This window comes from Esox lucius, chromosome 2, assembly GCF_011004845.1.
Source record: "Esox lucius isolate fEsoLuc1 chromosome 2, fEsoLuc1.pri, whole genome shotgun sequence".
NCBI classification, from domain to species: Eukaryota; Metazoa; Chordata; class Actinopteri; order Esociformes; family Esocidae; genus Esox; species Esox lucius.
Window position 1 is genome coordinate 5290227 of NC_047570.1, and position 23394 is coordinate 5313620.

A 23394-nucleotide genomic window follows, 5' to 3' on the forward strand; every position below is an offset into this window, starting at 1 on the left:
CAAATATCAAAATAGGAAATGACTGTTCTTTGATGCATATTTAACCAAACAATCATATGTACATAAATAATTCCTGATCAAAGAGATAATTTACAATGAGCTCAGTCTGTGAGGTATTTTTTCACTGAAAAGTTTAATTTCATGTATTCAATACTTTCCATCAAAGCAGTACTTTATTTCCGGTTTTAGAAATGTGGAAAACTTCATACATTGGAAGAACAGAACTGATATGAATGTATGGGACCTTAACTCAAATTCACTTGAGTAAATAAATGTAATTTTCTGCACAGCAAATACAAGGGGTGTGAATGCCCTCATTACTAAGGTGGCGCACCTTTTTTTGTGAATAGTTCTTTGCATGGATCAAAAATGGACCAGTCAATGTGTTTTCTCCACAAATATCCATTTATTCTTCACACATTTACTGAAAATCACAGTTTATTGAAAGAACACAGAAAGGTCAAATAACACAGATACATGTAGCTAAGAGTAACTACTCAGTGCATGGCACATTCTCTGGGAGACGACTCATTGTGAGTCTTGGGCTCTTCTCCTCTAGCATGTTAAAGGCAGAAAGAGCTCTGAAATGTTGAAAGAAGTTGGCCAGCCAACTTGAGAGCTTATACTTCAAAATATGGAGAGAGTAAATTAATCTGGCTACAAACCATATTATGTCACAAACCATATTTGTAAGTTTGGTGTTACAGCAGTTTTAGTTAATGGGTGTACTTATAATACAGAATAGCATGACCTCACCAGTGGAAAGGGATTTATTTAGAAATAACACATTTACTGTAGAAAGTAGTGTCCTCACTCTGAAAAAACAATGAACAATCATAAAACAAGTTACCAGTGCCATTGCTACCTTTAAAATAAGTCTAGAAGTCTAGAATGCATGCCATTTATTTATGCAGGTTGAGAAGCTTGTTTTCGTCCAACAATTCCAGTGTCTTTTGCAATAAAATAATCTGTGTGCGTGTGTGCATGTGTGTGTGCCATTATGTTTTTGGGAACAAGAATGTGCTCAGAAAAAGGTCCTCCAGGTATCACAGGTTTTTCTGTCTCTTTTGCAACCGATGATGTGTCTGTGTGTGTGTGTGTGTGTGGTGGGTGCGCGAGTGCATGTGCATATGTGTGTGGGCACAAGTTTGTGCTCTGAAAGATCCTCCAGGTAAATCTGTTTTTATTCTTCATCGCCATTGATATCCCATCCATTCAGTTGTTTTTGTGTATTTTTGTCTTTTTGCTTCCTGCTTGCACTTCTTTCCTGTCATCTGAGGGCTTTGCAACCGATTTTCCAATCTGCGCTTGGTTCCTTTGCTGTTGACAATACAAAAAACAAGAATGTACAGCTCAAAAACTGTGGTGGAAGGATACTTGTGGAACAGTGAGCTACTGTGAAGAAACAATAGTGCAATTGGATTGATGACAGGTTCATTAACAACACAGCAGAATTGTTTAATCCTTTTAAACAGTGTGCACAACCACTAGAAACCAGCCAGAAACAAAGTCAGCTAACATCTGTTTAGTTTTTTCCAACGTCACATTGCGGGATGCCTTAAGGCATGCTTAGTACTGCAATACATTCTCTGTCAGCTGGCAAGCATTTTAACAATGGGAGAATAACAGTAGAACCAAACTGCACTTAAATATACTTTGGATTTATGGCAACTGAATTAATATTTAACAATACTGCAATCTTACTTCTGTCTCATGTTGACTAACCTATCCCTCTCACAGGAAATTTCCACTTTAAAGCAATTGTGCCATTAAAAGGAACTGTTCACAATTTTCTCTACATTAGATGCATTTTAACATTTTAAGTGAGGGCTTAAAACACAAAGTCGCTAAAACATAAATCCCCAAGCTATTAGTAGGCTATTTATTGTGGTGTTTAATAGTTTTTGTTTTAAGTGAATCTTGACAGTCATTCTTAGGATTTCTGTGCACTTACATGGCAATGCAGTGTAGGTTGTTTTAAGATCTCTTTCTGTCCCTCAGCCGTGTTGTTTAGTGTCACCCGCTCTGGGTGGCCAGCTGCCACATGGCCCTATCAGCTCCTATGTGAGCGCCTCTCCCTTATAATCAGTCAATCTGACAATTACCACAGGAGGGAGAATTCACTGGGCTTTCGCTTTTCCAAAGCTTGCCTGTGAGGATGCAACCTAATAATATATTACTGTGTTCATTCTATTTAGCCCTTTCTCATCCCAGGTTAGTCTTTAATATAATCTCTTCTACTAGACCCACCTGGGAAAAAGGGGTTGCGAATGAGGTTAAGAATAAAGACGAGTTTGAATGCTGACGGAATTACAGAGATCATAAAGTATGGTATACTGCAGGAATAGGCATTTTTCCTGAAAAAGGTTACAGAAGCGATAGTAGCTGATCCTGTTTAAGTATGACAGAGATAGAGAAATGCCAGTTAGAATGCATGGCAGTGGCTCAGTATCCCTGTTGTACACACCACATTGCAATGGGATCAGTGTCGCAGCACCACCTGTCACATCCGAACAGGTGTGACACTGTTTTCTTATGACTGAGCGAACCAGACTTGGTACAATAAATGCAATCAATGTCACAGCTCACTAGACAGTGATGGCATTTTTGCAACAACAATATGTATATTTACAAAATAGTTTCACTTCACCACAGTATCTCACATAGCCCACATTGTTACATACCATTTACAATACATTTGAAATTCACATATAGAAAAATATAAAAGACATATACTATATTATGTAACAACAACTATAAACATTTCATGCTCACCTGCTGTTCTTCAAACAGCTTTTTACTGTCCTGGGAGGATTCCTTCTTGGTCTGGTTTTGGAAGCATTCCTCGCCAATCTGGTGTGAGACAAATAAACAAACTTAATTTGTGTATTTATTTAGGGCCAGTGCACATATAAAAATATTACATTGTAGATCAGTTGATATGTGGCAAAGGTAGCTGAATAGATCAGGTAGAACTTCATAAGACCTTAACAAACTGGGAGCTGAAATAAAGATTCCTTCAAGCTGGTGTAATGAAAATGCATGAGATGAAAAAAGCTATTAGAATACTATCAATGAAACCTATTTTGCTGTGTGTCAATGCATTCATGTGTAAAAGATATACACAAGGACATCATTTCGCAGGGGGGAACACTTCAAAGATGCAACTTGAAAGAACAGGCAACCAGGTCTCTCTCTGCTTGGTCATTATAATAGTCATACTATGTCACTTTTTAGTATGATCTGTCAAGCTTATCTCTTATTGTAAGGAACTGATAAAAGGGCAATTGAAGTGTTTGTTATTAAAAACCAGAAGTAGAGGCCGTGGCACACTGTGGCAATTAATTCACATCATGCTGTGATTTTAACACCCACAGCTGCGGTCAACCATTTAGTGATTTGTGTTGCTTAAAACGCAAACTAGTCACTAAGTACAAACTGTGCCAATCAGAAAATGGGAGAACTAATCGCTAGTAAAAGTCAATGAGATTGAAAAGAAAAGGGTATTTCTCCACACATCTGATTGGAATAGCTAGGAAGATCTGGCCTGACAATAGTTAATACCTTTTTTGCAAGATAGGCAAGGCTAATTACAATGCCTGTTTGAATGTCATGCATCATTCAAATCCTGCCAACCCATAATGAGTTGTGTATACATATTTCAGATGTGAAACTCTTTTTATTCCAACATTGCAATCTTGAGATCTTGCTAACCTGCACCATAAAAGCCTGAAATAGAATACTGGCCAAGCTTGACGTAGATTCAGATGAAGACTTAGAACAATAAGCCATACTGATTGTTTAACAGTAACCTAGGTACAGTGGGGAGAACAAGTATTTGATACACTGCCAATTTTGCAGGTTTTCCTACTTAGAAAGCATTATCATAGGTACACTTTCACTGTGAAAGACGGAATCTAAAACAAAACTCCAGAAAATCCCATTGTATGATTAATTTGCATTTTTTGGCATGACATAAATATTTGATCATCTACCAACCAGTAAGAATTTCGGCTCTCACAGACCTGTTAGTTTTTCTTTAAGAAGCCCTCCTGTTCTCCACTCATTACCTGTATTAACTGCACCTGTTTGAACTCGTTACCTGTATAAAAGACACCTGTCCACACACTCAATCAAACAGACTCCAACCTCTCCACAATGGTCAAGACCAGAGAGCTGTGTAAGGACATCAGGGATAAAATTGTAGACCTGCACAAGGCTGGGATGGGCTACAGGATAATAGGCAAGCAGCTTGGTGAGAAGTCAACAACTGTTGGTGTAATTATTAGAAAATGGAAGAAGTTCAAGATGACGGTCAATCTCCCTTGGTCTGGGGCTCCATGCAAGATCTCACCTTGTGGGGCATCAATGATCATGAGGAAAGTGAGGGATCAGCCCAGAACTACACGGCAGGATCTGGTCAATGACCTGAAGAGAGCTGGGACCACAGTCTCAAAGAAAACCGTTAGTAACACACTATGCTGTCATGGATTAAAATCCTGCAGCGCACGCAAGGTCCCCCTGCTCAAGCCAGCGCATGTCCAGGCCCGTCTGAAGTTTGCCAATGACCATCTGGATGATCCAGAGTGGCTCCGTAAGAAGCATCTCAAGGTCCTGGAGTGGCCTAGCCAGTCTCCAGACCTGAACCCAATAGAAAATCTTTGGAGGGAGCTGAAAGTCCGTATTGCCCAGCGACAGCCCTGAAACCTGAAGGATTTGGAGATGGTCTGTATGGAGGAGTGGGCCAGAATCACTGCTGCAGTGTGTGCAAACCTGGTCAAGAACTACAGAAAATGTATGATCTCTGTAATTGCAAAATTGCAAAGGTTTCTGTAGCAAATATTAAGTTCTGCTTTTCTGATGTATCAAATACTTATGTCATGCAATAAAATGCAAATTAATTACTTAAAAATCATACAATGTGATTTTCTGGATTTTTGTTTTAGATTCCGTCACACACAGTTGAAGAGTACCTATGATAAAAATTGCAGACTTCTACATGCTTTGTAAGTGGGAAAACCTGCAAAATCGGAATTGTATCAAATACTTGTTCTCCCCATTGTATATTAATTAACATTTGGCAATATATTGCACTACATACACTCACCTAAAGGATTATTAGGAACACCATACTAATATTGTGTTTGACCCCCTTTCGCCTTCAGAACTGCCTTAATTCTACATGGCATTGATTCAACAAGGTGCTGAAAGCATTCTTTAGAAATGTTGGCCCATATTCATAGGATAGCATCTTGCAGTTGATGGAGATTTGTGGGATGCACATCCAGGGCACGAAGCTCCCGTTCCACCACATCCCAAAGATGCTCTATTGGGTTGAGATCTGGTGACTGTGGGGGCCATTTCAGTACAGTGAACTCATTGTCATGTTCAAGAAACCAATTTGAAATGATTTGAGCTTTGTGACATGGTGCATTATCCTGCTGGAAGTAGCCATCAGAGGATGGTCATAAAGGGATGGACATGGTCAGAAACAATGCTCAGGTAGGCCGTGGCATTTAAATGATGCCCAATTGGCACTAAGGGGCCTAAAGTGTCCCAAGAAAACATCCCCCACACCATTACACCACCACCACCAGCCTGCACAGTGGTAACAAGGCATGATGGATCCATGTTCTCATTCTGTTTTACGCCAAATTCTGACTCTACCATCTGAATGTCTCAACAGAAATTGAGACTCATCAGACCAGGCAGCATTCTTCCAGTCTTCAACTGTCCAATTTTGGTGAGCTTGTGTAAATTGTAGCCTCTTTTTCCTATTTGTAGTGGAGATGAGTGGTACCCGGTGGGGTCTTCTGCTGTTGTAGCCCATCCTCCTCAAGGTTGTGCGTGTTGTGGCTTCACAAATGCTTTGCTGCATACCTCGGTTGTAACGAGTGGTTATTTCAGTCAAAGTTGCTCTTCTATCAGCTTGAATCAGTCGGCCCATTCTCCTCTTACCTCTAGCATCAACAAAGCATTTTTGCCCACAGGACTGCCACATACTGGATGTTTTTCCCTTTTCACACCATTCTTTGTAAACCCTAGAAATGGTTGTGTGTGAAAATCCCAGTAACTGAGCACATTGTGAAATACTCAGACCGGCCCGTCTGGCACCAACAACCATGCCATGCTCAAAGTTGCTTAAATCACCTTTCTTTCCCATTCTGACATTCAGTTTGGAGTTCAGGAGATTGTCTTGACCAGGACCACACCCCTAAATGCATTGAAGCAACTGCCATGTGATTGGTTGATTAGATAATTGCATTAATGAGAAATTGAACAGGTGTTCCTAATAATCCTTTAGGTGAGTGTATATTTAGGAAGAAACCAACAAACAAATATCAAGAGCCTTTACAATTTGAGCAGGAGCATAGAAGGAGGATTCAACAGAGATAGACAATGTAGCTTTCTGTGGCATGTTAGTTAGCTAACCTGCTTCCTTATAAAACTATGTAGCTCAAATGGGCTAAACTAAATACCAGACAGCCATAAACTGGTTAGCCAATGCTATACCAGAGACAAGGGGAAGCAACTGTGAATGTTAGGAAATTATGAATATACTTTTTGCCAGACCGCGTAAGCGGAGCCAGCTAAGAGCAGCGAATGTCTCTTACTGAGTGGCTGACTGACTGACTACCCCTTGTTAAATAACGTGGTGGTTAGAGAAGTCGACTTGTCCCAAGTTCGTATCTTCTTGCAGGCAACGCGAAGTACACATTGTGAATTATTCTGTGTAGATAAAAACTTCGCTGGCTGAAATTGTATATGTTTATATTGCGAGTATTTCTGGCCTGGAAAAGTTCATCTTCGGTCTCGCTAGAAATTGCTTAATTCTTATGATTATTCCTAAGAAGATAGTAGATACCAGTAAGCCTTGTACTGGCTAATATGCTGTTCAAACAGCCAGTGGCAAAAGCTAACAGCTCATAGACGGTATTTCTGGTGGAGGTAAACTTAATAAGAAACATTAGTCAGTTTAAAACTATTCTCAATAGTGTTTAGCGACTTGTGAAATGCGTAATGCTGTGGCGTTATGGTTAAAGACAGTGCCTCTCACATGGAAGGCTCAAGTTAAAATCTGTTGTGAACAACGACATGTATTTATTTTATTTCCACGATTCTCTCGTTGTTTCACTTGATGAAAAGGTTGTCACCTTTCCTGATATTTATTGTATCAATGTATCAAAGTACACCCTTTTTCTTTGCGTTCTTATACCCTGAAATTAAATAGCTTTGGCAGACTCGCTAGCAATTGCTCTATTCCTATGACTATTCCAGTAAGTTAGTAGATACTGGTAAAGCCTATTACTGGCTAATAGCTGTTAAAATGGCCAGTGGCACACAAGGATTTGTTCAGGATAGAGGCTATTCTGACACGCATTGAAAGTAGAGTTCTGTGGTGTAGTGGTTAGCAAAACAGCCTTTCATGTGGGCGACCTGATTTTCGAATCTGAAGAGGACAATACTTTCTATTGCGGTCCGGCTTGCCTGGTTTCTTGTTTTTCATTACATTACTACTTTGTCATGTCGCTCATACTTTTCTAATTACTGTACCAACACTGCCCCAGATCCCCTAGTCTCCAGGTGTTTCGACAATACAGGCTCAGTCAGCCAGACCTATGGGTTCCGGGACAGCACATCTGCAAGCCTCAGACACCCTATATTGTGTATGCTATCCACTGACCGGTCCCTGATGGATGCAACTCCGGAATAATTGATTACACATGAAAACAATGCTTTCAAAATAACTAAAAACTAAGTTTTTACTATTATGGTAACTAGCCATGTTAAACACTAAACAGATACTGGTACTCAATACAAATAAAATCAGTGGCTTTGGTACTATTATCAATAGTATGGGGCAGTGTTTCAAAATTCTTGTTTGTAGTACAAGACTACTATTCATACTCATAAATCATAAAATATTGCATTCAAAACAACAGATTTTGCTTTAATTTGGTTTGTAAAAACCTTTCACCAGAAGATCAGCGATTCAACCACTAAGTTCTTGGTGAAAGACAACAAGTACATTAATTAAGTCATCAAAACATAACATATCAGTTAGCCCAAGAGTGGGTGGGTGCCCGAGGGCCCGTGGAGGAGTGGCCTCTGTGGCCTCTGCCGCCTGAGCCCGTGGAGGAGTGGCCTCTGCCGCCTGAGCCCGTGGAGGAGTGGCCTCTGCCGCCTGAGCCCGTGGAGGAATGGCCTGAGCCCGAGGTGGTGTGGCCTGCACCGCTTGAGCTTACCGGGGTCTGGGCGCCCTCTCCTGTCCCGGCCGCCCCGGCGCCCTCTCCTCTCCTGGCTACTGACCCTCCGCCGACCACCGACCCTCCGTTTGTATGTGTTTAAATGTTTCCCCTCTGCTCCCCACATTGTGGATTGTTTTTCTTGTCGTGTTTGCCCTCATGTGTTGCTGTTGTGTGTAAGTCTTTCAGAATCTTTATGTACTGCCGTTTTGCTGCTTTAGCCAGCCTTTTCTTTCATAGTGTTTTGTTTGTGTTCGGTGTTACTTTTGTTTAATGAAATTAAAGAAACCACACCGACTATCTGCCTGCAACCTGGTTCCTTGCTCCGCAACACTACACCGAATCGTTACAATAGAGTTGTGAAAAAAAGTCTTTTTTGATGATCTGTTGTGTTTTTTGTACTAAGAGTGGTGAAAAATTATGACATTCTTGTTTAAAAAGTACTAAAGTGTCTGGAAAAAAAACATTTTAGAGCATATAATAAATTATATTCAATGTTTAATGCTAATTTAATGTGTTGTTTACTTGAAGATTTCAGAGATCATACATGTTTGTCAATAGTTTACCTGTTGTTCCTGGGCAATAGTATACCATTGAAAATAAATCGATCATGATTATAACATACCTCATTGGTGTTACCATTGATAAGACAACTCTAGTAGCAAAAAGGTCATTTTAGCATTGACATCCCAATTGAGTCTTACACTAATTTAATGTAGTCCACTGGGTGGAACTGTCATCGTCCTGATGATCAGGTTTGGAGCCATGATCACATAACTGATGACCTGACTAGTGAAGGGAATCGCTTAATGAAGCTGAAATACCAGGCATCCAAATGACTACTTTAAAATTATAGAGGCTCAAAATGGCACTGCACATGCAGTAAATCCTACCCTGCTGGCCATTTTGTCAATATTTGATTGAAGGACATATGGCTAAGGTACAAACCTTTATATAAAGCAGTTGTAAAAACATTTTCTGGGTTGTTAAAAGTACAATTCCTAATCAACCCATATACCCTACGTACTTGAAGATCTGAAAGTGAAGGCAATACCTTTGAGCTCACCACAGAAGGTATGTATCTTAGGAGTCATTGCTTGTTCTTTTGTTGGTTTTACACTGGGTAAATGTAAATGCTTATTGACAAGAATTAGGTGAAATTATTTATTAGGGGCGATTTGTCAGTTTAAAGAATTTGAAATGAGTTTGCAGAGGTGTTGCAGTGTGTCTCCAGGTGATTTGACAGCTAGAAGCTGAGCTCTGATAGGAGGATTGTGGGCCTGGATTTGGTTTCTGCTTCCACTCTCCATACATGCCTTACTGATCTGCAACGCTTATATATTCACACACACACACACACACACACACACACACACTGTGTTGAAGCTTGACTGCATGAGGTACTGGCCAATAGCTCTACCATGTTGACTATACTGTAGGTATGATCTGAACTGTGACTCTGATGCGGAAATGGTCAAATCAAAGATGCTATTGCATAGAACAGTTGTAGTGTTGGTGTGGCTTTCCATTAGGTTATGAATAATAAAGTATAAACAATGGATATGCCTGATTAACTATGCAGAGGCACCAGGTACCACTGCGTTCCACACTGCTTCAGGTCCATGTTGCATAGTGGTCCACACTGCTTCAGGTCCATGTTGCATAGTGGTCCACACTGCTTCAGGTCCATGTGGCATAGTGGTCCACACTGCTTCAGGACCATGTGGCATAGTGCTCCACATTGCTTCAGGTCCAGTTAGCATAGTGGTCCACACTGCTTCAGGTCCATGTAGCATAGTGGTCCACACTGCTTCAGGTCCATGTGGCATAGTGGTCCACACTGCTTCAGGTCCATGTGGCATAGTGGTCCACACAGCTTCAGGTCCATGTGGCATAGTGGTCCACACTGCTTCAGGTCCATGTGGCATAGTGGTCCACACTCCTTCAGGTCCATGTGGCATAGTGGACCACATTGCTTCAGGTCCTTGTAGCATAGTGTTCCACACTGCTTCAGGTCCATGTGGCATAGTGTTCCACACTGCTTCAGGTCCATGTGGCATAGTGTTCCACACTGCTTCAGGTCCATGTGGCATAGTGGTCCACACTGCTTCAGGTCCATGTAGCATAGTGGTCCACACTGCTTCAGGTCCATGTAGCATAGTGGTCCACACTGCTTCAGGTCCATGTAGCATAGTGGTCCACATTGCTTCAGGTCCATGTGGCAAATCAGAGATTGTCGTGTTCAACAAGCTAACTATTAGATGTAACTAGCTAACTATTTGATGTAAATCATGATTTGTTGTGTTCAGCAGGTATCCCGCTTGTCAAATTTGAGCATTAAAATTACTTGAAAACTACTACAATTACAGCATAACTGTACCCGTACTGCCATATGGAGAGTTGTGGTGGTTGCTATAAGCTTTACAGAGATGATTACAAATGCACACCAACATCACACAGAATTGATCAGGGAGACAATCATTTCAGTAATTCAATGGATGGTTTGTAAACAACGGTTAAAATGTAACATTTTCAAATTGGACTTCTCTATTGTCTTGGCAGGCTCGTCAGCAGCTAATCTGCCTTTTCCTCCCTGTCTAATGGACCCCAGATACTTGGGCAGACGTGTATGTTGGAACATTGTTTACATTGTGGAAGGAAACGTGTCTGCCCAGGGAGACTAATAGCCTACCCTTCTTTTCCTAATGACAACCATTTCCAGTTGTCTCTCTTTAGTAGGAGTCAGTGGCACTACAATTTGTAATGAATGTTCTGTGTAAGACCCTGCCAACAGTGCTACCATGGATAAATAGTTTATAAATTTTACCAAGTTGACTGAGAACACGTTTTAATTCATGACAACGACCTAGGGAATAGTTACAAAATGAGGCAAGCGAATGAGGCTATTAGAAGCTGGAGAAAATTAGGCGGCCAAGATAATATAAGGGCCATATTTGAAATGTGTCCAGAAAACAGGTTTAAAAAACCCTATAGGTGCCATACCCATTTAATCCAAAAGGTGGCACCTTACACAGGGCAATGTACCCCTCACTGCCCTGGGGTATTGGGATTTTTAACCCAGTGGGAAGAGTTCCCCCTACTGGACCTCCAAGACCAGTTCCAACAGCATCTGCTGTCACATCAGTTAATCAAGCAGGACAACCCATTTTCCTAAATTGAAATACAAGTCACTATTAAATTTGGATATCTGAATTGTTATAGATTGAGCAATAACAATGTAATTTTAAACTGAGCCAACAAAGCGTTTAATGCAGTCTCGCAGTGGGGATATTGCAATTTCTACCTTATTGCTCAGGATTGAAACCAGTGACCTTTTGTTTATTGGCCGAGTGCTCTGCCACCCCCAAATAGATTTATGTTCTAAATGCTCAATCTGGGTTTGGTGTCAAATTTCATAAAGCTCTATAAATATATAGATTTGTACTTACATTATCGTGCATGAGTATGAGCATGTGAATAAAATACCCTCTATAAGTATTGGGACAGTAATGTAAAACTTTCTATTTTTCCTGCATACTCGATGCATATAAAAAAATGAAAAAAATAGTAATGAAGCATTTAAGTGTTCTGTTTCAACACTTAAATGCTTTACCTACTAAGAACAATATATTCAAAGTTCGATCCTCCAATTTTATGTGAGCATAAGTACTGGGGGGTGCCGCGAGTGGACACAATCAGGGAAATTAAAATGGTGAGTTAATGGTGGCTGGGATGGAAGGACCGAGGCCAGGGCGGAGGGGTTGGGGCAGGTAGGTAGGTGGGTAGGTATGGCGAGGCAGACAGGACAGTGGGTAGGCAGAGCAGGTAGCTGACAGGAGGGCAGGTGGAGGTGTTTGGAGGCTGGGTAAGGTGGATCTTGGTAACGGAGAATAAACAGGGTTAGTTGGAAGGAACAACTAAACTGGGTGCTCAAACTATGGTTTGGAGCAGCCGGGAATTTTACTACCTAGTAGTGAATAACAACGATTTAGCGCCGGACAGACGGAAACCAGGGTATATATAAGCAGGCTGATGAGGGAATGAATAGCAGGTGTGGAGACTTGAGGGGCAGTGGGGGAAAGCCCCACATACATGGACAGACAGGAGAGAGAGAAAGCCTGGCCTGGACTATGAGGAGGTGGATGCGGAGGGTGTGACAGTACCCCCCCCTCCACGGACGCCGCCTGGCGGACGCCCAGTACTGGACGCACGGGCACGCAGGAAATCCCTGATGAGGGAAGGATCCAGGATCTGTCGCTTTGGGACCCAGGACCGTTCCTCTCGCAGTCCACCAGGTACAGGACCCCGCAGTGGCGGGGGAGCAGGAGCGGGAGGAGACAGGGGGCTGTCCCCACGACACGTGAAAGGTGGGGTGCACACGAAGGGAGGACGTAAGCTGGAGGCGGACAGCACAGGGGTTGACGATAGACTCAATGACAAAGGGGCCAACAAAACGGGGTGCTAGCTTCCTGGATTCCACTTTGAGAGGCAGGTCTTGACGAGGCTGTTGTGTGTGTACTCGACCCACGGCGACCTACGGATGTAGGCTAGGGTGCAGCTGACACTGGGGTGACAGGTCAGGCGGGTGGAATGGGCCCACTGGAGGACCTGAGTACGGACTGAGTCCAGAACGAACAATAGGTTGGGGGGTCCGGTTCCGGGGTTGGGCTGTTGGGTCTGTGCAGCCGTGACCAGGGACTCAATATTCCACAAAACAGGAGGGTGACAGGACGGGAGGCGAGACAGGGCATCAGGCTTGCAGTTCTTGGAGCCCGGACGATAAGTGAGATGGAAGTTAAAACGATTGAAGAACAGGGCCCATCTGGCCTGATGGGGGGTGAGTCAATTGGCAGTCTGTAAGTACGACAGGTTCTTGTGGTCTGTCCACACGACGAAGGCCTGGTCCGCTCCCTCCAGCCAATGACACCATTCCTCCAGCGCCAGCTTGACTGCAAGGAGTTCCCTGTTACCCACGTCATAGTTCCTCTCAGGGGGGGTGAGCCGCTTGGAGAAATAGGCTCAGGTGTGCAACCTCTGGTCAGTGTTGCTGGGGTCCACCTCCACGATGAACTGGAGGACAGGGTCTGGTTGTTTCAGGACAAGGGCGGACACGAATCAGCTCTTTAATTCATGAAAGGCCCTGAGGTCCACTTGAAGGGTGTGGTCGTGGAGGTGAGGGACGTGAGGGGGGCAGCGATGAGGCTGTAATCCCTGATAAAACGACGGTAAAAGTTAGCGAAGCCAAGGAAACTGTTTCAGGTTGACAGGGGTTGGCCAATCCGTCACTGCTGCCACCTTGGCAGGGTCCAACTTCACCCACCCAGCGGCGATGATGTAACCCAGGAATGAGATGGACAGAGCATGGAACTCGCACTTCTCACCCTTAACAAAAAGACGGTTCTCGAGGAGGCGTTGTAGCACCATGCACACGTGTTGTTCGTGCTCCGCAAGGGAACGGGAGTAAATCAAAATGTCATCCAGGTAAACAAAAACAAAACGATTGATCACGTCGCGGAGGACGTCGTTAACTAGGGTCTAAAAGATAGCAGGGGCGTTGGTGAGTCCGAAAGGCATGACCAAATACTCGAAATGTCCCAGGGGAGTGTTGAAAGCCATCTTCCACTCATCCCCTTCCCAGACCAGATGGTAAGCGTTTCCCAGGTCCAACTTGGTGAATATAGTGGCACCATGGAGAGGGACAAAAGCGGAACTCATGAAGGGTAAGGGATACCTGTTCTTGATATTGTTTAGGCCACGGAAGTTGATACAAGGCCGCAGGGTTCCGTCCTTCTTCCCCACAAAGAAAAACCCAGCCACCAGTGGAGAGGAGGAAGGATGAACAATGCCTGCTGCCAGGGAATCCCGGATGTACCACTCCATGGCTTCTCTCTCGGGCCAGGAGAGGTTGTATAGCCGACTGCCAGGGAGGGGAGCACCTGGTAGGAGATTGATGGCATAGTCCTAAGGGCGGTGAGGAGGCAGAGACATTGCACACTTTTTGCTGAACACCTGGGCCAGGTGGTGATAAGCCGCAGACACAGAGGATAGGTCAGGGGGTTCCGCCGGATGCAGTGCCTCGGTGGTTACTGAGGGCGAGGCAGACTGGAGGCAGTGGGACAAACAGTGAGAACTCCAAGAGGTAACCTTTCCCGAGAGCCCAATCGATGTGCAGATTGTGGGTCCGCAACCAGGAATGCCCCAGCATCAGCGAGATATGGCAGTCTAGGATGTGAAAACGCAGGGACTCATGGTGATTACCAGACAACAAGAGGTTCAGAGGGACCGTCCTATGAGTTACCCGAGCCAACAGCAACCCATTAAGACCCCTACCGTTAATATGGCGGTCTAGGGGCTCAGTTCCTATCCCCAGCTGCTTGACGATCTCCTGGTCGATGAAGCTCTCGTCAGCTCCAGGGCTTGTAGGGGCAAGGAAAGGGTGCGGCACCGGAGGGTGGCTTCAAGCAGGGGGCGAGCGAGAGGGAGCCAAGTGTAGCCTTTTAAATGTGGACACCAAGTTTAGTGCTGTAATACTGTTTTAGTTTGAAAATTCAGCCACTGTGTGAACCCTACCAACATAAAACACACTTACTGTATTAATCTCAGACATGAAGGCGATCACCTTGCCAGCTAAGGAAAACTACATAGCATTATAAGCTCTCATTGACTCAAATTCAGTATAATTTTGGGATGCCCTCCCTCCAATGCCATTCGGGGGCAGAGTCACTGGCTTGTTGTTGTCTCTCTGTTGTGCACTTGTGCAATTGGGCTGTACGCTGCTGGCAATACTCGGCCCTCATTTAGGGTGGTTGCGGTTGGTGGGTGTCCCTTTGGTTGATGTGGGTGGATTGATTTCCTGCCTGTTGGGCCCTGTCCGGGGCCTCGTCCGGATAGGGCCACAGTGTCACTGGACCCCCTGTCTCAGCCCCAAGGTCTTATGCTGCTATATTATTGTGCTGGGGGAGTAGAGTCAGTTCTTCTCCACTATAAATCCTTGTAGATCTAAGGAATGCATTTTAAACTTAAGAAGACATGAGGTCTTGACCCACACCTGTAGGGTACCAGGCTTTAAAGACTCGTTGCTGTCCCTGTCCAAAGACCTGGTTGTGTTGCAGATCAAGACAGTACCTGACGATTTCAGCTGCCACTCTGCTGACCCCCCTCCCCCCTTGTTGTCCCTGCCCTTGTCCATCTGGTCATGCTTAAATAGACTAGGCTTATATAGACTCTGGACTCAGCCCACATGCATTTATTAATTATTACAATTTGTACTCTTAATATCTTCACCCAGCACAGCCAGAAGAGGACTGGTCACCCCTCTGACCCTGGTTACTTTCTAGGTTTCTTCGTAAATTTCGTCCTTCTTTTTCCTAGCCACTGAAATTCAACACTACTGTTGTTTGCTCCTTGGGGTTTAAGGCCGGGTGTTTTGTAAAAGCACTTTGTTTGACAACTGCGGATGTAAAAATTGTATTGATTGATTTATTGATTTTAAAAGGCTAATTTATCATTAGAAAATCCTAAGTGACCCCACACTTTTGAACGGTTGTGTAGGTATCTTAATCCTATTCAACTGTTCACATTTGAAGTAATTCAGTAAAATGCAATAAGGTCAACCACACTGTATACACTGTCTATTTCTTCACAGTTTATCATCTTAAGTAAGGGCTTGAATAGCATAAGCTGACCTATAGCACGTTTTGCTCCTGTAGCCTGTCAGTAAAATCATAGTTTCTAAGTGGATGTTCCTTCTAGTGTTGCATATGAATTCAAGACTTCTATTCTTATTTTTGAGTCTCAAATAGCTGATATTTCTATAACTCTAGCCTGACAGACTGTTAACCAGCACACTGTCTTCATGAAAAATGTAAGACTGTCTGCTGAAGATGATTAAGTTAGAAAAATGCATCCTGGGATGTTACCTGTGTATAGTGCTTTGAGCACTCTGCAGGAATGCTGGGGGAAAAAATGATCTCTTCACTGTAAACATAACGAATATGGTGAATTAATTGTACTGTATATGTTTGCAGAGACATCAGGTGCAACAATGTGAGTACAACTCTAGGCGTCTCTTGATGTAGAACTACACTGGGATTCAGATTTTTCAACTCGAACTTTGACTGGCTAGAAGGATCCTAAAATAAGATTGGGTTTAAATAATGGCTGTTTCATAACAGCATTTTGCATTCCCTGAGCTCATTAATTCTGTATGATACAGAACTATAAAAAATGATAAGGTTGGTAAGTGAGGCTGCCTATAAATAGATAGCACAAACACAAAAATGCTGCATTGGTGCATTGATAAGGCCAGACATATAGCTATTATAACAGTTTCCATAAACTGTCATGACTAATCTCTAATCTATGTCCTTCTCTTAATCTTATCCCTGACTGCAGTGGAAGACACAAAGACTTTGACATGTCTGTGGGTGACAATATGTTTATGTTTAACGTTAAAGTTATGACTTGTCTCATTCATATCCAAAAGTATATCTGTTTGCTGCAGGTTTCCCTCCACTTTCCGCCAAAAATCATCAATAAAACGACAGGAGTGAACACTGTTTGTGGCACAGTTTCATTACAGCACTATCTTTTTGACACGTTTCCCCATAGAGGGTAATTTCCTCCCTGGAAAAAAATCTCCCTGGAATGTGCACTTTCTCTCCCTAAGCGACCCACTGTCTCATTCCTGTCATGGTTATTGATAACCATATGTCAAGAAGACCTGTCCCCCCTGGAACTGTCCCATTCCTGCCTCTTCCCCACAGGAATCTAGTGGTTTGACAAGTCATTAAAGTTGGGCAGTCACGCTCAGCTTACTCGTATACGGATCACAACAGTAAATACAATGTGTTTGTGAGACGGCATTCATTAAAAAATATTTTTCCTCTTTTCACATCTACATTTACATTCGAAAGCCTTAACCATTGACAAAAATGTAATCTCAAGCCTCATAGAATTGACATGGAAGGGACCCAGATCTTGTGATCTAAAATGAGCCTCAATGCAGGTGAAGTCCACTGTGAAATGGAAAGACATGGGGTAAAAGTTGCCAGTGACCCGTAATGACTGAAGGATTAACAAGAACTCAATGAACAGATGAACCTGCCGGATTGGGGCCCAGGGATCACAAATAGGCTATTACAGTTTAATTACTCTAAAGTCTCACCTTTTCCATCTGGCAGTCCTTGAGTATGGGACTACTTTCTCTTCTCATTACCCCAATGTTCGAAGGTGATTTACTTGCCATGATGATTCTCTGAACTTTTGGGATATCCTGCAAGAAATGGGCAAGAGAAAAAATGAATTGTTTAGGAATTCAAAATATGCGTAGGTGGCACATGACAGATCGGTAAGGTAACGACACAGAGTGCAGTTCTACTGAAACACCATGACAAGAGAATTGGTCCATAGGTGCTTTCAATGTGCCGTTTTTCATTGAACTGAGTGATTTATTTTGCTTGTACCACATCTACTTTCCGTATATATAAGAGGGACAGATTTTACATTAGAAATGGGTTCACTTTATACAAAGGCTTTTGGTATTTGCCTCTTGAAGTGACCTATTTTCAACGAATGTATCATGTATTATTCAGCAGTTTTTGACAGTATCCTTTAGGGCCAGGACAATTCAACAGAACAGCGATAGAGTTGAGTGCCCGCTGGTTTTCTGCTCCCAACGGTCCTTTCTCTAAAGGGACACAAGCAGTGCTGTCTCTTTCTGTGCATAGACTTTTTGCTGCGCGTAAGGCTGCGCAACGGTTAGCTAGGGGTCCGCCAGATTTTAAGGAACTCAGCTGGGGTATTAATTAAATGCTGAGAGTTATTAGAAAAGTAGAATACCCAATCAATCTGCTAGTCATCAGAGGTTTTCTCTTATAATTTCAGTCACTCAGTTAGCCCATCAGGATACAAGGATACAGGATGTCAGTTCTTACGGATGGATGACTTGAAAATTCTTATTCTGTCCTCCAAACAGCACTCACAGTGCAGAGACTTGAACATATCAGACAGACCAAAGCATCCAGCTCTGGAGATCTTCCCAAAATCAACCAATACAAGTAAAATTGGGCTCACTTTCCAGCTTCATGCTGTGATGCATACTTTCCTTTCAATCTCCATTAATTATTCCCATACATCTCATGGACCAATTTAATTTAATGTTGAATATTTGAAGAGATCCAATGTGTTCTGACCACAGCAATATTTCTACGATATATCTATACACTGTCAAAAACAAACACACTGTTTACACAGGCAACTGATTTCAACTGGAAAAAAACATTAGTAAGTCAAAAGGGACGTGGAGAGAAGCCAGCCAATGAAGATCCACATTTCTCCTCAGGCAGTACTGCCCCAAGCATTCTAAAGAATCCACATATCATCTCCCATTACTTGGATGAAAATTGCATGCTATCACCACCACAAGACTTGGCTTCCTCTCTCGGCCTGTTAAATATGAAGAGACTTCCAATCTTGCTGATACCGGCAACCTCTCACTGATGCATCTTTCACCGGCAGGGGATTGGCTCTGCAGCCAAAGACTGGAGTCTTATCAAGTAGTGGTTGTCAACTGGAGCTTAAGGCCCATTACGTTAACAAACTCAAGTACCGAGCATGATGGGGAGAGGATAGATGGTACTCACACAAATATCCCAGCACTTATCCACTAGGTCACCAAGAGGATTTTTGCATAAGAGTGCTTATATAAGCCTAATATGTGTATTTTATTTCATCCAGCAAGTGGATTAGGAAAACCAGCGTTTTTATCTTTTATATAGCTGTAGAGGAAATATTGGTTGGCTTATAAACCTTTCATTGTTTCAATGATTTATATTTCTCTATGTAAAAAATTATTGTATTTTGATCACAGACAATAATAGCCCTCGTCAGGCTAGAGATGCACCCTGACAGATATCAGAACGTCAAATGGAATGTGTGTAGTGGCTATTCATATCTATTTAATACCTCATAGATAACAAAATTTGCAATAAAAATTAGGCCATGGGAAGGGGGATGGAATACATTTCATTACATTGCATGAGGTCCAGCCTGTTTTAGCATATTTATGTCCACTCGAGTTGCCCTCGAGTGGACATAAATATGTCCACTCGAAAACAAGCAGACGGTGGCACGAGACATGAACTAACAGCAGGGGTTTTGTTGCTGTACACCCAGCCAGTGATTGGGGTTGGGTTTGACGTTGGTCCCATTTGTGACTATCTTTGCCAGTGATTTAGATTAGATATGCACCCGTTCACACCATACAGACAGCGACAACAGATGGGGAGGACTAGTGGTCTTTACAGTGAGCAATCTTTTTTGATAGAGTGGCGGATGGATGAAGTCACTGCTTAGGATGGAGTGGAGCTATTTGTATGCTAATCAAGTGAGAAGTAACAACTTGCTTTGCATAAGCAGGTCCCGAGCACCTCTCTGTAGGTTTTCACCACTGATGGCTTTCTTTATGTCAGACACACTACCTTTCTTAATCACCCCAAACCCTTGTTTTTTTTTCTTGAGGTGGGTGGGTGTTGGTGAAGTCCAGCACATTCACATTGCGTTGAAACATTGACTGCAGTTGATATTTGTTGATATAAAGTGTCCATTATATGTCCTACTGTATTTGCGGTGGGGGGGGGGGGGGGGGGGGGGGGGGGGGTTGTTGGACATTCTGAGAAAGAGTACCCTGGGGAGGGTACATCTCTAATGTCAAGGCTCTTAGCTGGACACCCAGCACACAGAGAGCGAAGCAGAATGACTTCCGACTGCATCAGAGAGAAAAGCCTCTTAGAAACTGAATTGCTCAAAAGGATCAGAGCTGATAAGAAACTGCAACAGAGCAGTGACTGACTTCGATATCCTGATTTTGATATGACTGCAGTAGTAGTTGTGAAATCAAAGCACAACCTGATCTAAACAGTGATTATATTGAACTTGACTTTGCAAATCCTATAAATAAAATGAATGAGACAGTTCGGAAAAAACTAATAGGATGGAAGAATTGAACTCAGTTTTATTATAATCAGAAGTTAGGCGAATATCTTATGAGAATACTTACCCAACTAATCAGACAGCCAGGTCCAGGTACATAAGAGATCAGCTGTCATTTCTCAAAGCTAGTCTAGTTACTAATAGTCCCCCTAACAACAAGTGCATACAGATCTTATTCATCAACTACTTACAACATAAGTAACTTTGAGTGATTGAGGCTTGTTGGTATTTCACAGTATAAATGTTTGAACAATAACCTGCATATACAGTTGGCTTTAGAGCTTCCAGAGGTTTGAGAATTGTGGAATTTACGGACCTAGAGAAAAGTACCTGTCACTCTTGGCTTGCTCTCAGGGGATTAAGTCCTGGGCTTAAATCCTGTGTTAAGTGCTCTATGAAGATGACATTGAAAGACATTCAACAAAGAATATGTCACACTGTATTATCAATGTTATTGAAAACATAGCACTGCCTCAAAATTGAATTCAGTGTTGTTCTCCAGCAAATGAGTGTGAAGAATAACAAATTACACAAAAGACTTATATTGGTATGTATACAAATATCTGCTGTCCTATTTGTCTGCTTATTGTCTTCAGTAGAATTTATTTTCCACACAAAGAGGAGCACTGTAGGCATTCGATTGAGCAATCAGTATTTGGCCCTGTGGTTGTCATCCCAACAAATCAAAATTGACAATCTACTGCAATGTCTGCATTGCTCTTCATCTCTGTTAAATAAATATATTTTGGAGCATGTTAGGTTTTTCATGGACAGATGTGAAAGTGTTTTAAAATGTACTCAAATAGCAGTGACATATGTGCACTGGAGCCAGCACCTTAGACTGCTGAACACATATTGCTGTTTATCCAAACAGGAGATATTTTTTCATCCTGTTTTTCTCCCACATTTGATCTTATTTACAATTCATTATAAAATCCTGCTTCATTGCAGCAACTCCCATGGGACTTGGGACAGTCAATGTTGAGATACGTGTCTTCCGAAGCTGACTTGATGCTGTTTTAGTTCTTATCCTGATTCTAGCTCAACCAGGCAGTCTGTATTAGAACAAAAGGACCACACTCTCTGGGCTTCTACCTTAATTGAGCTCCCAGGCGACCAAGCCACCACTGGGTGTTGCTAGAGCGCGACAAAGCAAACAAACTCAATTATGAATCCCCCAACGCCAGACGGTGCTGGCACCTCAGTGGTATCCCGGGGCTAATCCGAGAGCCAGATTCAAACCGTGGTCTCCAAATGATGCAGCAAACTGAGAAACAGTGGCTACGGCTGCGCCATTCAGACATGAAGTTCGATAGGCAACAGATTCTTGGGGTCAGAAAGTGCCTTACCTTGGCATGTGGCTGCTGGAATGTGACTCTGGAGCCGTTGACAAGGGAGGAGTATCTGAACAAGTGGGTGGGTGGTGCAGGGAATCTGTGGCTGCTGGTGGGTTGGTTGTGCAGAACAGCAGAGAAACAGATATGCACCGTGTCCTTCAGTGCTTTCAGCTGAGACTCCTGTTCCAGAGGCAAACCATTATGAGTCTTTTGACGATCCATCTGTCCATCAACCTACAGTACACCCGTGCTTCCTTGTTGACATTCTCCTGCCACTTACACAATTGCATATCGTATGTCCAGCGACTAACAAAAAATAACCATTATACTACTTATTCATACCAGACACAATTATGCATTCACCACACACCTTCTGGAAAACAGTACATTGTAGCTCCTTCTACCAAGTATCCATAAATACAATAGCATAAATAGAGGTAAGAAACCCCAAGGGCATAAGAGTACTCTCGCATTTATTCATTTAGTAACTTAGGAGCTGAAAGCACATCTATCAACATAGCTTGGTGCTGAAAAGGACTACAATAAATCTGAGACGTGAACGATATGATAAAGAATAAATAGGGAGGAGAAAAATCACATCAAAATACCAAAAAGGGGATGGACTACAATTGAGTACAACTTTAATGACATCCACCTTGTCCAGTGCGGCCTTTTCCAACTCTTCTTTGGCAATGGTTAACTTGTGCTCCAGATCCATTAGCTGCTGTCCCTGTGAAAAGACAAGATACTTGAGCTGAAACAATTAAACTGGCGTAGTCTTGCAAACACAGCAATTTCCTAACCCACAGTGTCATGACTTGACTACTAAATAAAGATTATGCGGTCACTTCAGACAGAGTCCCCTTACTACTGCAAAAACTAAATCTAAAACTATCTCTGCTTGTCATCACTTTTGGCTGATATCGAAGTGATTGCATTCCACTGAAATTATTTTATCTCACAAAAGCCGGCAATAAAAACATGACAGAAACAAGGAAATGTAAATTGCACATGACTGAATTGCAGTTCATAATGGACAGTTTGAGCGAAAAATTAATGTGAACTTAGATGATGAGTGGTACTTGAATGAGCCGATTTATCACAACATCTTTTACAACCTAAGGAGAAGGCAGACTGTATGCAAATGCAAGTTTCCGTATTCTAAACATATGAAACAGTTCCAACAGACTGAAAAAGTGGACTTAAGTCTGACTTATAGGATTACCCTTACTTAGCCTTTTAACTGAAGAAATAGATACAATATCCACAACTTATCCCTGTACGATTTTGTAACTATAAGTGAAGCTATGCACTGCTAAAAACATTTTGCAAAGCTGCTAAATGAGCAGACCAGTACATTTCACAGTTCAAACTTTAAAGTAACATAAGGGGCAATAAATGGACCCACCTAAATGTATTCAAGACTGTCTAGACTAAAACTAGATGGCATCTTACTAACGGTTTGATCTTGTCAATGAAAAAAGTGCTGCTAAACCCATCAAGCATGCGCTAGAGCAGGACTGAGGTCAACTCTATCTCAACTCAATTAAAATTCCATCAATAAATTGGAAAATTCATTCTAAATGTATTTCAATGAATCCAACCTGTGAAAAAATTTAATCTGATTCATTCTGTGAATAGATGTGGTAAGAGGTCAATGTAAATGCCATGGAAAGGCTTTGTAGGAAAATGGCACATGGGAAAGATCTTGCATATTCTCATAACCCCTGCAAGAGAGTGCCTAAATTTAAGCCATTATTTCTATGTGTAAAGATTTGAGTATAATGCTTTTTTTTTATGTCAAGTGCAATATTTTATAT

At 42.4% G+C, this 23394-nt stretch overlaps 1 protein-coding gene across 2 annotated transcripts in view; it reads right to left on the minus strand.

Annotated features, from left to right (window-relative positions):
* Positions 1-384: 384 nt before the first annotated feature.
* Positions 385-23394, minus strand: part of luzp2 (leucine zipper protein 2) — a 211955-nt gene continuing 188945 nt past the window's right edge. For both annotated transcript variants that reach the window (XM_010882537.4, XM_020051752.3), the window contains 5 exons: positions 22230-22304; positions 21587-21754; positions 17413-17520; positions 2776-2853; positions 385-1320 (listed from right to left, as the gene is read on the minus strand). In XM_010882537.4, coding sequence (XP_010880839.1) covers positions 1216-1320; positions 2776-2853; positions 17413-17520; positions 21587-21754; positions 22230-22304 — 534 coding nt within the window. In that variant the 3' untranslated portion in view covers positions 385-1215. The remainder of the gene's footprint in view (positions 1321-2775; positions 2854-17412; positions 17521-21586; positions 21755-22229; positions 22305-23394) is intronic.